Source organism: Eschrichtius robustus, chromosome 9 (genome assembly GCF_028021215.1).
Source record: "Eschrichtius robustus isolate mEscRob2 chromosome 9, mEscRob2.pri, whole genome shotgun sequence".
NCBI lineage: Eukaryota > Metazoa > Chordata > Mammalia > Artiodactyla > Eschrichtiidae > Eschrichtius > Eschrichtius robustus.
Window position 1 is genome coordinate 26,055,038 of NC_090832.1, and position 14,302 is coordinate 26,069,339.

General features: G+C 38.2%; 1 protein-coding gene across 2 annotated transcripts in view; it reads right to left on the reverse strand.

Annotated features, from left to right (window-relative positions):
* Positions 1–14,302, reverse strand: part of ARFGEF3 (ARFGEF family member 3) — a 195,354-nt gene that overhangs the window by 103,942 nt on the left and 77,110 nt on the right. Inside the window, exons 6-8 of one of the 2 annotated variants that reach the window (XM_068551231.1) lie at positions 6,068–6,190; positions 2,721–2,763; positions 514–592 (exon numbers count right to left, since the gene is read on the reverse strand). In XM_068551231.1, coding sequence (XP_068407332.1) covers positions 514–592; positions 2,721–2,763; positions 6,068–6,190 — 245 coding nt within the window. The remainder of the gene's footprint in view (positions 1–513; positions 593–2,720; positions 2,764–6,067; positions 6,191–14,302) is intronic. The other variant, XM_068551232.1, reaches the window with a different exon arrangement.

Sequence of the window (14,302 nt, forward strand, 5' to 3'; positions counted from 1 at the left end):
AAAAGTATATAAAAATCAGAATAACACGTTCTTTTTAAAGATAGGTGTGTGAGCTCACAGGCTCAGGAGATGTTAGAAGAAACAGAAAAGATCACACAGCCCAACCTGGCCATTTAGCAGAGGAGGAAGGTGCAATAGCTGGATGAGAAGGCTCATCTGGAGCCACAGACCAGGGACACGGCAGGTTAGGACTAGCCCTTGTATCAACTAGCTCTTAGCCAACATTTTTTCCACTCACCTCCATGCTCAAGGGATTAACTCTTCTGCAAGGTACTGTTTTCCCTTTTTCTCATCAGAAAATTACATCCTTCAGTAATCGTATTTGGTCATGTGGGCTTGCCCAAGATCACTGAACACATGTCTCAGGAAAGACAGTGAACTGCTCAGTGAATACCAACGGGGTGGCGGGAACCACTGTCCCTATGCTCTGCAACTTTAAGTGATGCTGCAGGCAAAAGTTACTTCAGAAACATTCCGTTAACGAATCAGAGCACCAGTGTTGAAGGCACTTACTTGATGGCAGCTTGGAGCTTCTCACACAGAACAGTGAGCACAGAGACAAGGTCATCACAGAGGGACTCTACTGTTGACCCTTCAAACAAAGGAGGTGACAGGCATTAGACATCGGCAGGGGGCACTACAGGCTTCCTCAACAGTCCTTCCCATCTTCTGCTTTTGATACTTTCAGGACTGGAAAGATGATTTTCAGATGCTGAGCCTTCCTCAGGTCACCAAAAGGGTCACAGAAAAGAATTAAAGGACCGATTATCCCATCAGTCCTTTCCAAAGTAAAACACTCAAGACAGTCCAGGAAGGAAATAATAGACTATTTATTATAAGTAAAATTCATTCACACTTAACAAAAAAGATTTGGTTAATTTAAGGAACAACACAATTGATAACAATTTTCTCAATATTTAGGCCAGCAGACTATACATGTATCCCTTATTCTGACCTCTTGAATTTCTGGGTCTCCTGAGCCGACTTGAGCTGTATCCCAGAGAGATAAAATATGGTGGCATGGAAGAAAGATGGGCTTTTCATACTAGGAAACTAGGGAAAGGAGGCAAAATAAGTTAGTCTCCATCTTCACCTATTTTAGCTACTTGTCCAGCATCCTCAGGGTACATGGCCTTCATTGTTAAAGGAGCAACAGCCAAGGTCAGAAAAAATTTTCCTTTCAAACATGTTTGTGTCCAGAACCTAGCAACAAAACTCCCACAGAAGCACTGAAGTGTACTGGAAAAAGGCTGAAATTTGGAATCTGTTCAAGTACTGGTCCACAGTTTGCTGACTGTGTGAGCTTGGGTAAGCTTCAGTTTGGCCTTCGGCAAGATGCGATAAATAATAACGAAGTCCCAGCACTGTTGGGCCAAGTGAAGTAACAAGTGGAAGCATTTGCTTTTTTTTTTTAAAATAAAAACCTGTGGAGAGCTATACAAATGTGCCCAAGTGTTTGATGGATGTATATAATGAATGAATGAATGACCATGAGGTCAGAGAATATGGAGAAAATAATGGCAAGAGTGTAAGAAGGAAAATAAAAATAAAATTGGAGGAGGGCAAGGGAATGAGAAATGGCTGATCCTCAGAATTTAATATTTTAAATGCAGGAACAAAATGAGAAATGATAAAGTACAATGATAAAAGATAGTTTAAAATAAATAAAACCCATAAGTAGTATTGAAACTCAATTTTAGGTAAATTTCAAATGAGTCTATCAATTTTTTTACTGATATAGATTTTAAAGATGCATCCTTAACCGAGAGGACTTTGACCTCTTTTTTTAGTTTATAAAATCATCCTACATTAAAGGAAGACATTATGGGAACTGCAATAGCCAAAAGAGGAAGAGACTGGTGGAAAATCTTGGAGCATACCACTGAGAGCTTCAAAAGGTGAAAGGATGTTGCAGCCCAAGAATGCAGGAAGATGTGACTAAAACAACATGCTCATGTGATGCTTTAGAAAATGACTTAAAGCAGTCATTTTTCTTTCATTTATTCTTTTTCTCCTAACTGTGGCTGTTTAGCTACTTCTTTCTCTCCGTTTCATTCCCTGTCTTTTTCATCTTCTCTCTGCCCCGCCCCCCCCTTTCCCCATTCTTAACCGGCAAAAATATCAAAAAGCAGATTTTTTTCAACATTTAAAAAATTACTGAATAAAATTCAAAATAAAAATTATATTTCAATCAGATAATTTGAATTTTTCATATCTCTTTCAGAAAACAATACCATCAAACATTTTTAAGAAGTCAAAGTGCTTGTCTACTGTACGTGGACCTTTATTTTTTCCTGTCCTGTGGGTCAGAATGAAAGTTCCTTACCTTGATTTCATCTGCTACTGAAACTGGGCTGTCTGTCCTTCCCTTGAGGTGACTCATTTTTCATATCAAAAACTCGGTGTTTCACAAATATCCTTCAGGTGAAATAATGAACCTGATTTCATGAAGAGTGATGTAACTACAAGAACTAGCTTCCAGCAGGAAGGTGTGTGAAGAGTTAATTTCCCTGACACAGCTGGAGCAGGGACAAGTATGGTTGGCAGAGGGTGTAGGAACAGAAGGAAACAACGGCTGACTAAAGCTAAGCAGAGCCTCCAAGGAGAATGGGGAACTAACCCGAGAGCTTTTACTCAGTGTTACATCCCCACGCCAAGCACGCAGTAGGTGTTCTTACACCGGCTTTTTAAACTGAATGTGCAAAAATCAAATCCAATACCTTGACTCCTGAATTCCTGCGGGACATCCGGGTTTTCAATTATCTAGTAAGGGAGACACACACAGGACAATTAGGAGATTCAGGCAAGAAAAATCCCGACTGTTCAACAACGGAAAGTTCTAGGAAACAAAGTGTCATCTGAGTGCTCTGGGCTCTGCTAACTTACCTAGGCGCACCCTCCGGCTCTTGATAGCGTTTCATTACTCATGGTACTTATGAAAAGGCTATGATGTCTGAACTGAGTTATCAGTTCCAAAAATAGTTCATTCAAGAGTCCACAACCCCCTGGAAGTTTAAGCCCCACGGTGCACTTGATCATTCCAGGATGCTGCAGGGCTATGACCTGAGGCAATACCTGCCTAAACAGGTGCGTTCTCTTTGCACAAAAAACAATTTGTCCCCAGGTCACAGACTGCACTCTGACTGGCACCTAATGAATACAGATTCTTAATCGTAAGAAGAATCAGGTTCCTGGACTTCAACATACAGGTCCAAGATGACTGTGGGTCAGAAGCACCAGATTCCTAATTGATGGGGGAGTGTATTAACTTCTGACTGTCTGACCAGACCGACCCTCTAGGCCATCTCTAGGTAGATCTAGAACTATCAGGGTAGAGACAGAACCTGGAGGGAAGGGAGAAGAGGAAGGAGAAGACATTTACTGGTAGTAAGATTATTTCCCGTGGTAGGGATAATTCAGTGACTACTGAGCTGCGAGCAGGAAGGCAACCCTTCAAGTCTCCCCACCTCTTAGCATTGGGAGATAAACAGAAGGCATTTCCATGCCAATTAACTATCAGATATAAATACCATAGCACTGATCATTTTTAAACTTGTTACAGGCATGTATTTCTACTCTTCTCTGTTCATAAATTTGCAAGCTCAGCAACTTCTACAGTGTTTTGGGAAATGCTATGTTAGTGCCTACAGCTCAGCACATGGATAAATATTAAGTTCAGAACAACATTTTCTGGAGGAAATCCATCTGAATCATTTTTATGGATAGGAGAACCACTACCACCTACCCCCCAAATATTTACATGTGGAATTTTTTTCTTTTTAAAATGAGTAACAACAATTTAACAATGGCTTTTATCATCGAAATAATTCAATAATAAAGCTCGATAATAACTCAGGGTTTCTGAGGCTACAAAATCAAACTGAGTAATCTGCCTTGGGAGTAGGGGTGGGGAGGGGCTAGACATTAAGTTGAAGATAGATTTCGTGCTAAGCTTTTGGCATTCTAGATTTATTTTCTTTCCACTGTATTTAAGTCTTTCTAATTCTGAGATGGCCCGTGATGTCTTTCCAGTGATGGGTCATGCTAAGCACTATACACATCTTCTGCAAGTAATGCTAAGTGCCCCATGGGAGAACATGCAGCCTACTTAGCGTGAGTCTCACCAATCCTAGGGACCACTCCCCTTTAATAGCTTTTTAAAAAATAACCATTCTTAGGTGGCAAAACTTATGTCTCCCTCTACTAAACATCGTAAGTGCTTCAAATATTAGCATCCTGAGAATCATGTTTTTCTGGGACACAAAAACATCTCCAGGGATCTCATGAGTAATAGAAAGGAAATTAACAGGAAACACTAATTTTCTATCTCGTTTGGGATCTTGCCTCCGGATGGGGTGAGTCCAGATGGTCAGTGATGAGGGGGACCAGAAGGTTGACTAGCCACACAGTACTTAGGACAGAGGCAGACAACCCTCTAGTTTTATCCAGACCTCTACAACTATACCTGTCACCACTGTTACAGAAGAGCAAGATAAGCTAAAAAGCTGAGTCGTTTTACTTAAAACCCCAAATTCTCCTACTTAAAAATTTAAAAATATAACGAAATAAACTATCATAATTGAAATCACTTTGAAACTACAAAGTTTCATTTAAATGCTTCATCTTAAAACATTAGTGTTATAGTATTTCCCATCATGTTGCCATTTAGCAAGGATGGAACATATACTAGATCATATACTAGTATCAGGACTCTCAACATCTTAGCTTTGTTTCCATTAAGAAACTTTTTTCTCTTAATGCTTTCTGCTTATAGATTTGAATTTCTTTTAAACTAATATATCTATACCATCATATGCAAAACCTTAGTATAAATGAAATAGTTTTTAACAAAGAGTAAGCTAATATAATAAAAATATCTCAAGTTTAAATGATTTTTAATAAAAACTTGGGCTTTAGATATAGCAAACAGAGAAGAAAATCAGTATTGGTTTTTTTCAGATTAGTGGATTTAAAAAAAACAAAAAACAAAAAAACACTGGCTGCCAGACTGCATATTAATAACCTGGATTGGGAGTCAGTGAGGAGACTAGGGCTTTTGTTCTGGCTCTTTCACTGATATGCTCATTAATTTTAGATTTCAATTTCATCTCTCTGGGCTTCATCTTCCCCAGCTGTTTTTCTGAGGAATAAAAGAACTTGACCAGATAATCTCTAAGGTTTCACTCAATGCCATGATTTTCTAAAAATTAGAAAAGAATTGAAGTTAAAAATTAGAAATGAACTCTTCATTTCTGTAAAATTAATTTCTGAGATATTTTGGATTGCCATTGAGATTTCCTATTCTAAAAAATAACTAATAAAGTGTTCATTTCAGAATACTTCTTGCAGATTTTAAAAGAAGTTTAATCTGAATTATTAGAGGCATTTTTTTTTTTTTTTAAAAAAACACCAATTTTGAAGAGGAATCATCTCCTCAATTAACATTCCCAGGAGATAACATATACAAGAAGCTGATTACATTTACATTTTTCCCAGGAATGCTCATTTTAGACAATCTGCTCAAGTTTAGAGCAAAAAGCTTGAGTGGGCTTTGATGACAGAGAGAAGACAAATTCAGCTTTTCCCTGATGGCACCAGCAGGTGAAGGAAACCTCCTGCCCCAGCCTTTTATTTCACAAACAGAAACATATGCACCAAGCCTCAAAGCATGTAATTAATTAACTGCTAGTAATTTTTCTTAATTCTGAATTTACTTCTGTTTGTTAATACATCACAATATTTTTATATAAAATTGTTCAATCTGAGATGTTTAAAACATGATTTTAAAAGAAAAGTGAATTTTAAATTAATGACTAAAAAAATGACCGAAACCATAAGGAAAAATAACTCTCCAAGCTTTGGAGTGAAACAGGCAAAGATACATTTAAAGAGTTTAATTTATATAAATAAATGTTCTTCTGAACCAAGCCAGCCCTTCCTAATGTTTCAGTAGGAAGCAGCCCTGGCAGGGGGAGGGGAAGGCATACAGGACGTGGGACACTTAGCATGCGGTTACACAGAGACACTGGCAAGACCGGAATGAACGTGTGGGTACCGAGAGGCTCACCGTATTCTCCTGCCTTTGTCGTAACTGTAAAGTCAAGTCACTCAGCATTTGACTGAGAGTTGCCCGCACAGCAGTGTTTATACTACGCTGGTGACAGCTACATATGTATGTTTCAATGCACACCTGGTAAAGAAATAAGACAGCAACATACACGATCTGTAGATATCAGTTCATTACCAACATGCTTTGGAGTTAATTGGAGAGGATGTTAAATCTCTCTTAAATAGAAAGTCAGCCTGATTTAAGACTAGTTGTCAATGAGTACTACTAAATATGTATTTTAAATCCCTGGGAATTTGTTTTTAATCATATAGGAAAAGTAATCTTTCCCTAAAGATTAGCACTCTTAGAAGCTTATTATTCTGAGCATCACAAAAGAATGCAAATTAGTGATTTTTAGATATGCCAAATAATTCTACCTAGAACAAACTCAGGTGGCTAGAAATTAATCAGGAAAACTTCTCTCCATGGCAAAACAGGAACAGAATTTAACTCCTGAGTTATGAAGTGTGGGGAAAGGGTTAATGAAACCCTTTCTCCTCTATAAACAAGTTTGACCTTGGATTAAGTCTCCAGCTGTGTTCTTTTGGAAACCTGATAAAAGTGGGACAGTTAGCTGTGTTACTAGGCAGCATGGCTTAGGGTAAAAATGTCCCCCGATTACTAAGCTGCATCTGAATTCGGAGAACTGTGAACGAACTATAAAAACCTGGTGAGAAGTTTCCCTGGGTGACTGTTGTCATTGATCACACCCTCTGGGACCTCTGCCAGCTGAGCTCATGCAGTTGTTACAGATTATTGGTTCCTACATAGTTGAAACCTGGGGATGCTAAGCCAAGGTGACTCTGTACCCACAAAGGTGGCTCTCATCTTCTTGCTCCTAAGCTGACATCTGAGAGCCAGCAACTAGCCTCTGGACTGCAGCAAGGACTCCTGTGAAAGATAAATGCCTGCCGTTGCCCTACTTCTGTTTCCTGTCCTATATCCTGCTAAGTGAACATAACGCCAGTTGTGGTCTAGTTGGTCTTGTGAGTCTGAATGTCTAGCTGAACATGAGAAGACTCCCTGATGGCTGCTGCATGGAGAAGTCCCAATTTGGAAAAAAAAAAAAAAAATCTCTCATTTGATGGTGATGTTGATGTTAAATGGCATGACTTTTCAGATTTTACTGCCTCTAGTTCTTTCGGAAGCTATAGGAATGGGCATTGACAATAAATGCATGCTTTAAATTTGCCCACTTTTTCCTCTCCATAAGGTATGTTATCCTTTCCATTTTCCAAGCATATTTAGTCCCACAAAAAGAAAAAAAAGGGGGATTTAATGTACCTAAATTATTTTTCTAGGAGTAACTCCAAGACTATCTACAACGAAAATACAGGGTTCTCACCCAAATGGCAAATTTAATTTGATGATTGATAACTGAAACAAGAGAGAAACTAAATGTTAACCTTTGTTGCTGCTACTGCTTAAGCTAGACCTTTCTGCCGGGCCTCATTATAATAACCTTTTTGGTAAAATTAACTAGGTAAAAGTAAATATTTTCTAACAGTTTAATTTATCTCCTATTGAATGCTTAATATTCCAAACGAGCATTGAAAACTCAACAGTGTATTTGAAAGTTGGCTTCGATTAATTCATTTTAAGTTAAAAAATAAGAGCAAGTTCCAAAATATTTGTTTTTCAAACTACCATTTAGGGTATATCAGTTTTAAATTCATTTTCTTAAACAATCATGGATTATAATGGACCTGAAGGTACAATTTATACATACTTAGAAAAAAACATGTTTTAATCTTGAAAGGCTTTTACTTTTGCATGTGATGAAATAGTTTAAAAACTGTGAAAATACATCTGAGTGAGGTATTTCACTTTGATGAAATCAAATTCTCCACAGTGTAATTAGGCACACTCGTACTATTTATACCTTAGGATTTAACAGTTTTCTTTAAATTTTATACTCTCCCAAGAAACCTTTATAACTGTTGATCTTTAAGATCTCTAAGCTCTGACATTATAAATTTAAGGGGGAATTTTAAGCCTTAGACGCACTAAAGATGAAGAGTAGCTATCTGGAGAGCTAAACTATACACTTAACATAAACATGATTTTCCTGAATACTGAGAGCCATCTATATCCTCCCTTAAAAAACTCTATCAGTCCCTTTAGACCCAAGAAAGAAAGCACACATGAAGAACTGGATTTGAAGCAACACAAACAGTGCTGTAAACAGATGAACTTCACAAGTAACAAATGTATTTCTTTGAGTGTTAATGTTACCACCATTTTTAATGTTAAGGTGCTATTACTACATGTACAACACTGGAAATGACTTATTGCAAGAGGCGTTTTATTAAGGGAAAAGATAGGCATGTTTAGTCTGCTTAAAAAAAAAAGATTAATCTAAGGAGCTCATTCTACTAAAGTTGGGAGTATAAATACTGAATATGACAAAAGGGTATCCTTTTAAATATAAAAATGATCATGTATCTGATAATATCACTTTCTTTAGGTACTCAGAAAGAAATGCTTTATCAGTTATCCTGACATCTTCTAAAGAATAGTTTCTTTAACTCGCTATATTAATAATAAATTGGTAAATCCGAAAGGTTTGCAGAACTATGTTTCCCCTTATAAACCTGACCATTGTAATTCGAGACCAGTCATTTTTCACTTTGTGAATGTTTTTCTTCCTATACCTCGGGGCAGCGCTAAGATGAGCACATTGAATCAGAGAAGCTCGGAGAACACCATGTCCAAAGTCAGGCTGAGTTTCTGGAAAAGGAGCTCATCAGTTTCTTCTTTTCATATATCCTGTATCAGTTCTGTCTCCCCATGCCCTTTGCTTTCGTGGTGCAGAACTGACACTTAAAAAGCCTCAGTCCTGCACCTCTGCCAGAGGCTCAAAGGGCAAGTCAAATACCTTGTGAAAAGCCACAGGCCCCTGATCGCCAGGGAATGCATGAAGACACAGGGCAGTGAGGAGTTTCGTAAGGGACATTTTGATCATTTCATGCATTTGTGGACATCTAGCTTTATGGCATGCTAGACACAACTGAGGGCAAAAACATACATCGTTAATGAAGCAAAACAGACCCCAAAAGCAGAAGGAACAAGAACAAGAAAACACAAGTTTGCAAGCCATACATAAGCAATACAAGTTTTGTATCACCGAGTCAGTAGACTGATAAATAACAGTACTAGGTTACAACCACGGTGTAATCACTATTATTAAATATGAAGCAGCACAGTGGAATGTAGCAGATATTCAATATACATTAACCAAAGTGATAATAAATTTTAAAGAAGCTGCCACAGTAGAAGTTTGCTTAGCTTTACAAAGTACGTATGACCTTCACTTTGTTGAACTGTGCATTTACCTTCTCTTCCCTATCTGAATGGGGTTAGTGGCATAGCTTTGTTAAAACAGTGCATGGTACTGACTAATGAGTTCTATAAAGAGAAGAGCTAGTATGTTTCCAACTGGAAGATTTTTACGGAGATGACAATTTATGGTGATAAAAATAGAAAGGATCAGAGATTAAGTAAGCTACAAGAAAGCAGAAATGTCTCTTATATGAATGCTTGCTGATCACATTAGAACCAAAGGAAATTTTGATGATCACTTTAAGTCTGAACTCTGTTATATCATGACGACAGCTCAGTGGCTCTGCCGTTCCCAGGGCAACAGCAGTAACAGGTGGGTATGTGACAGGAGGCACCTCATCAAATGGGTCCTGTTGATGCAAACACACAGGCACACACACATACATACACACAGACAGAGTGAACTGAAGTTGTTTTATTATTCCTAAGAAATACCTGTGTAAGTAAATCTGATCCCATGCTTGGGTAGGGAAATTTGCTGGTCTTCCTTTTGGATCTCAACTTACAAGGAAATTCTTAAAGTGCCCAGGCATTTACGGAAAACTGATTGTGACTTCCTTCTTCCTCCTCCATGTTCTTCCTGGCTTCAGCTGGCATATTAAAATGGCTTAAGACCCCTCAAATGGCTTAAGACCCTTCTGCTTTGTCTACACAGGGTCTACCAAACTCTAGCCTCTGTCCAGTGAACCAACCCGGAATGAAGTAGAGGCGATCTCTGCATTGCTCAATGTGTCTTCTAACTCCAACTAAGTTCTTCAAGAACCATGCAAGTCAGAGGTTAAAGGAAAGTGGAGAATGTCTTGCAAAGGACTAGTTCCCTCAAAGCCTATCTGGCAGTAAGTAGCCAAAGAACAGACACCTTAGAGGAGTCAAACCAGAGTCAGTAAAGAGACTGGCCCACGAGGAAGGAAGGAAAGAAAGAGTTTCTGGAAGGAAAAGTGGAGAAGCTCCTTAGAATGGGGTTTCCTCAATCCAGTAGCCAGCTGGTTTAATGGGCCAGCTTCCTTGCTCGGTTTTCTTGCCAGGAGGTGGGGCTACCCCTCCCAGTCTTAAAGAGAACAAGACAAATAAGATGCTTCCAGGATAAATGGACCAAGTAAGTCATCTGTGTACTTTTTTTCCGGGTTATATCTGGAGACTATCTGCTCCTTAATTGTAAAATATTTTATTTGAGGTATGGCTCAGAAATAATGCTTCCACATTAGAGTAAAAAAAAAAAAAAAAAGATCACTGAATATTTAAAGAGAAGTCAGCCCAATTAAAATAATACTTTAGTGACACCTAGAACCATTACATCAGAATCTTTGGCAGCAGGTCTTGAGCTTCAGTGTTTTTTAAGTTCCCTGGCATAACAAGTGGAACTATTGCTAAACTCTATATCCTCTGATGATAACGTAATGTTCAGAAAAGATAAACTGAGTATCAATATGTAAAGATACCCAAGAAAGTGGCATATGCCTGATGGTCACTTGAATCTACGGTCACAAAAAAAGTAAAATGCATCAATACTTCTGCTTTACATGTAAAACCACCATACAGCCATTCTCTAACTAAATGCCCTGGTAAAGGTCCAAAGTGGATAAGAATCCAAAGAATTTCAGTCAGTTGCTATATTAATATGGCAAGATTTCACTAACATTTTCTAAGACTGAGGGTAGCCAGGAAGCAATAGTATAGCATAGTGGTTAACAGCACATATTTGAAATATAAAAAGGCTAGATTTGAATATCTAAAAAAAAATTTTTCAATATTGTTTTTTATTTATAAACAAATCAATATAAAATAAGTCTAGATGGCAGTGGGGGGAGCTTACTTACCAAGGAAGCATGCGGAAAGTGGAGTGGGTGCAATCAGACTCCAGCCTGGAGACCCCTCCCTCCCATCCACCTTAGGGCTTTCCTGGCCTAAAATCACTGGGCAAGCAAATTAACCTCCCTTTCTCTGGGATTCTTTATATAGCTTGGTTATGGTAAAGATTAAAAGAGAATGTGTGGAAAATACAATACTTGTTGACACGCCCTAGGAACTCAACCATCAGTAGCTACCATTATTAACCACTGTTTTGGAATTGAGGGATGGAGGATGGATGGAGTAAAAAAGGGAGGTTCCTGAAAGTAAAAATCTTAAAGAAAAAAAAAAATAGTCTTTGAGAGAGACTCTGCTTGAACTTGATAACATGCTACAGGATCAAAGACTGGAAGTTTCCCATGACTAAGATCAAACCAGCAAATACACATTTACAAACAAGGCTTTCTCACTTAGAAAAATCCCATAGAGCAGCCTTCAGCAGGCATGAGAATATGCTCCAATCTTACCAATGAAACAATATCATTAATCATCTTCAAATCAGCTTCACAGAGCTTCTTGTTATGGCACTACCTCTTCCTTTAACCCCAAGGCCTTGGTGATTTTTACTTCGACAGCTTTTTCCTACGTTAAGGTAACTATCCTCGGAACACTCAACACATCTGCTAATTTGTGCATAATAGTAGGAGAAATACTAAGGGTCCAGCTTTCAACCAATGAAGAGAATTTTGTATCCATACAGAGATTTAGTAATGATAATTCATGAAATTAAACAGAAAACACATGTTGGATATTTCATAACTGTCCAATTCTAAATTCGGTTGATATTTCTTATTCCTCCTGCATCACAGAAGACCCTATTCTGAAAAACTGTCATTATTGCAGTTTAATTAAGCAAGTTAAAGTTGGACACACAAATGAAGGCTGCCCTCTTATTTACATTTTCAGTGCTTAATGATCCTTTTATAGTTTCAGCAGTACCTTGGGAAAACAGACTCATTTTTCATACTCAAGCACACATCCCATTTCCTGATCAACAGGTTCCAGGGTAAACACTATTCTTGAGTAACAGTCAATGCAGACAGAGTAAGAAAGAAGAGAGTGTGTGGATTCTCTCCCAACATTTCCACAGGGGTTTTAAATGATTTACTTTAAGGTATTTTTATAAATTGTTTCCCTAGCTATATCAAAAGTGACAATAGGAGAAAAGATTTTTTTTCTTGAAGTTAAAGACTTATTTTTATGAGAAATTCAGCCACAACCAAGAAAGCTTCCAGGAGCTAAGTGGTAGTTTTAGGCTGAAATGTCCTGGTTTAAAAATAGAGATGCAGATTTTTCAAAGGCTAAATTAGCAGGTGGAAAGCACTTGAGAACATGCAAAAACCTGCAAAATCATTGGGTTTCACTATGTCTACAGAATACCATTATTTTTGTGGCAGTATAACTCTCTTTTGTAGTTAATGCTTCCTGTTGATGAAAAAGTATTTCTTAAGCAACTTCTGTGGTGAAAAACCAAAAGGTTCTAAGCTATTTTGCAAATTTGAGGAAATATAAAATGTAGGCAATGTAAGAAAAATACTTATACCTATCATGTGTATCTGAAGTAAACAATGATTTCAAATAAGTCTACTACTATCCTTCCTTAAATTACCCATACATAATGCACTTAATAATCTAACAGCTGTAACTACTGATCCATAGGCTTATATTTATAAATTGTTCTTATGCTTTTCATATAAATAGATCTACTCCATGCTCGTCTTATGCCAGATTACATAAATATGGATTCGGGGAGGAGGTATATATTTTTTTGTCTTCAATTCTTGTACATTTTATTTATTTATTTATATATTTTAAACATCTTTATTGGAGTATAATTGCTTTACAATGGTGTGTTAGTTTCTGCTTTATAACAAAGTGAGCCAGTTATACATATACATATGTTTCCATATCTCTTCCCTCTTGCATCTCCCTCCCTCCCACCCTCCCTATCCCACCCCTCTAGGTGGTCACAAAGCACTGAGCTGATCTCCCTGTGCTATGCGGCTGCTTCCCACTAGCTATCTATTTTACATTTGGTAGTGTATATACGTCCATGCCACTCTCTCACCCTGTCACATCTCACCCCTCCCCCTCCCCATATCCTCAAGTCCATTCTCTAGTAGGTCTGTGTCTTTATTCCCGTCTTGCCACTAGGTTCTTCATGACCTTTTTTTTTTTTTTCCTTAGATTCCATATACATGTGTTAGCATACTGTATTTGTTTTTCTCTTTCTGACTTACTTCACTCTGTATGACAGACTCTAACTCCATCCACCTCATTACAAATACCTCCATTTCATTTCTTTTTATGGCTGAGTAATATTCCATTGTATATATGTGCCACATATTTTCAAAGGTTGACAGTGGGCCTTATTGGCGGAAACACATACTCAGAAGGAACAGTGGGATAGCTCTGTGGCAGTTTAAACCGTTAAAGCGTTTTAAGAAATATGTTTGCTATATATCAAGCAATGACAAATGGGAAGGAGAAGACGTGGAGATGATTTGGCAGGAGAAGATGATGAAAGACAAGGGAAATTAGAAGAATCAAAATCTTGCACTTCTTAGGGGCCACCATTGAGAGGATTCTGCTGCTGTGTGGGCGTCCCTGCTTCGTGGAGGGGGCTCGATTAGCCATGGCAAAGAGGCACGGCAGACCTTGCCTGGGATTTAGGTCTATAAACCCAGCAGAACACTATCTTTAGATCTCATTTTAATGAGATTATACCAATATCCACTTGTGGCAGTGCTTCTCAAACTCTAATACGCTTATGCATCCCACGGGGTATCTTATTACAAGGCAGATTCTTATTCAGAGGTCTGGGTTGGGGCCCGAGGACCTGCATTTCTAACAAGCTCCCAGGTGCTGCCATGCATCTGCCGAGTGGACCACACTTGAGGCTTTAGAGCATCACAGCTCCTTTCAATATGGTTTTACAACACAGCTTGTTGGAGAGAACAGTAACGATCAGAGCAGTGATGTTCAACTTGACTTCTGCAGTGG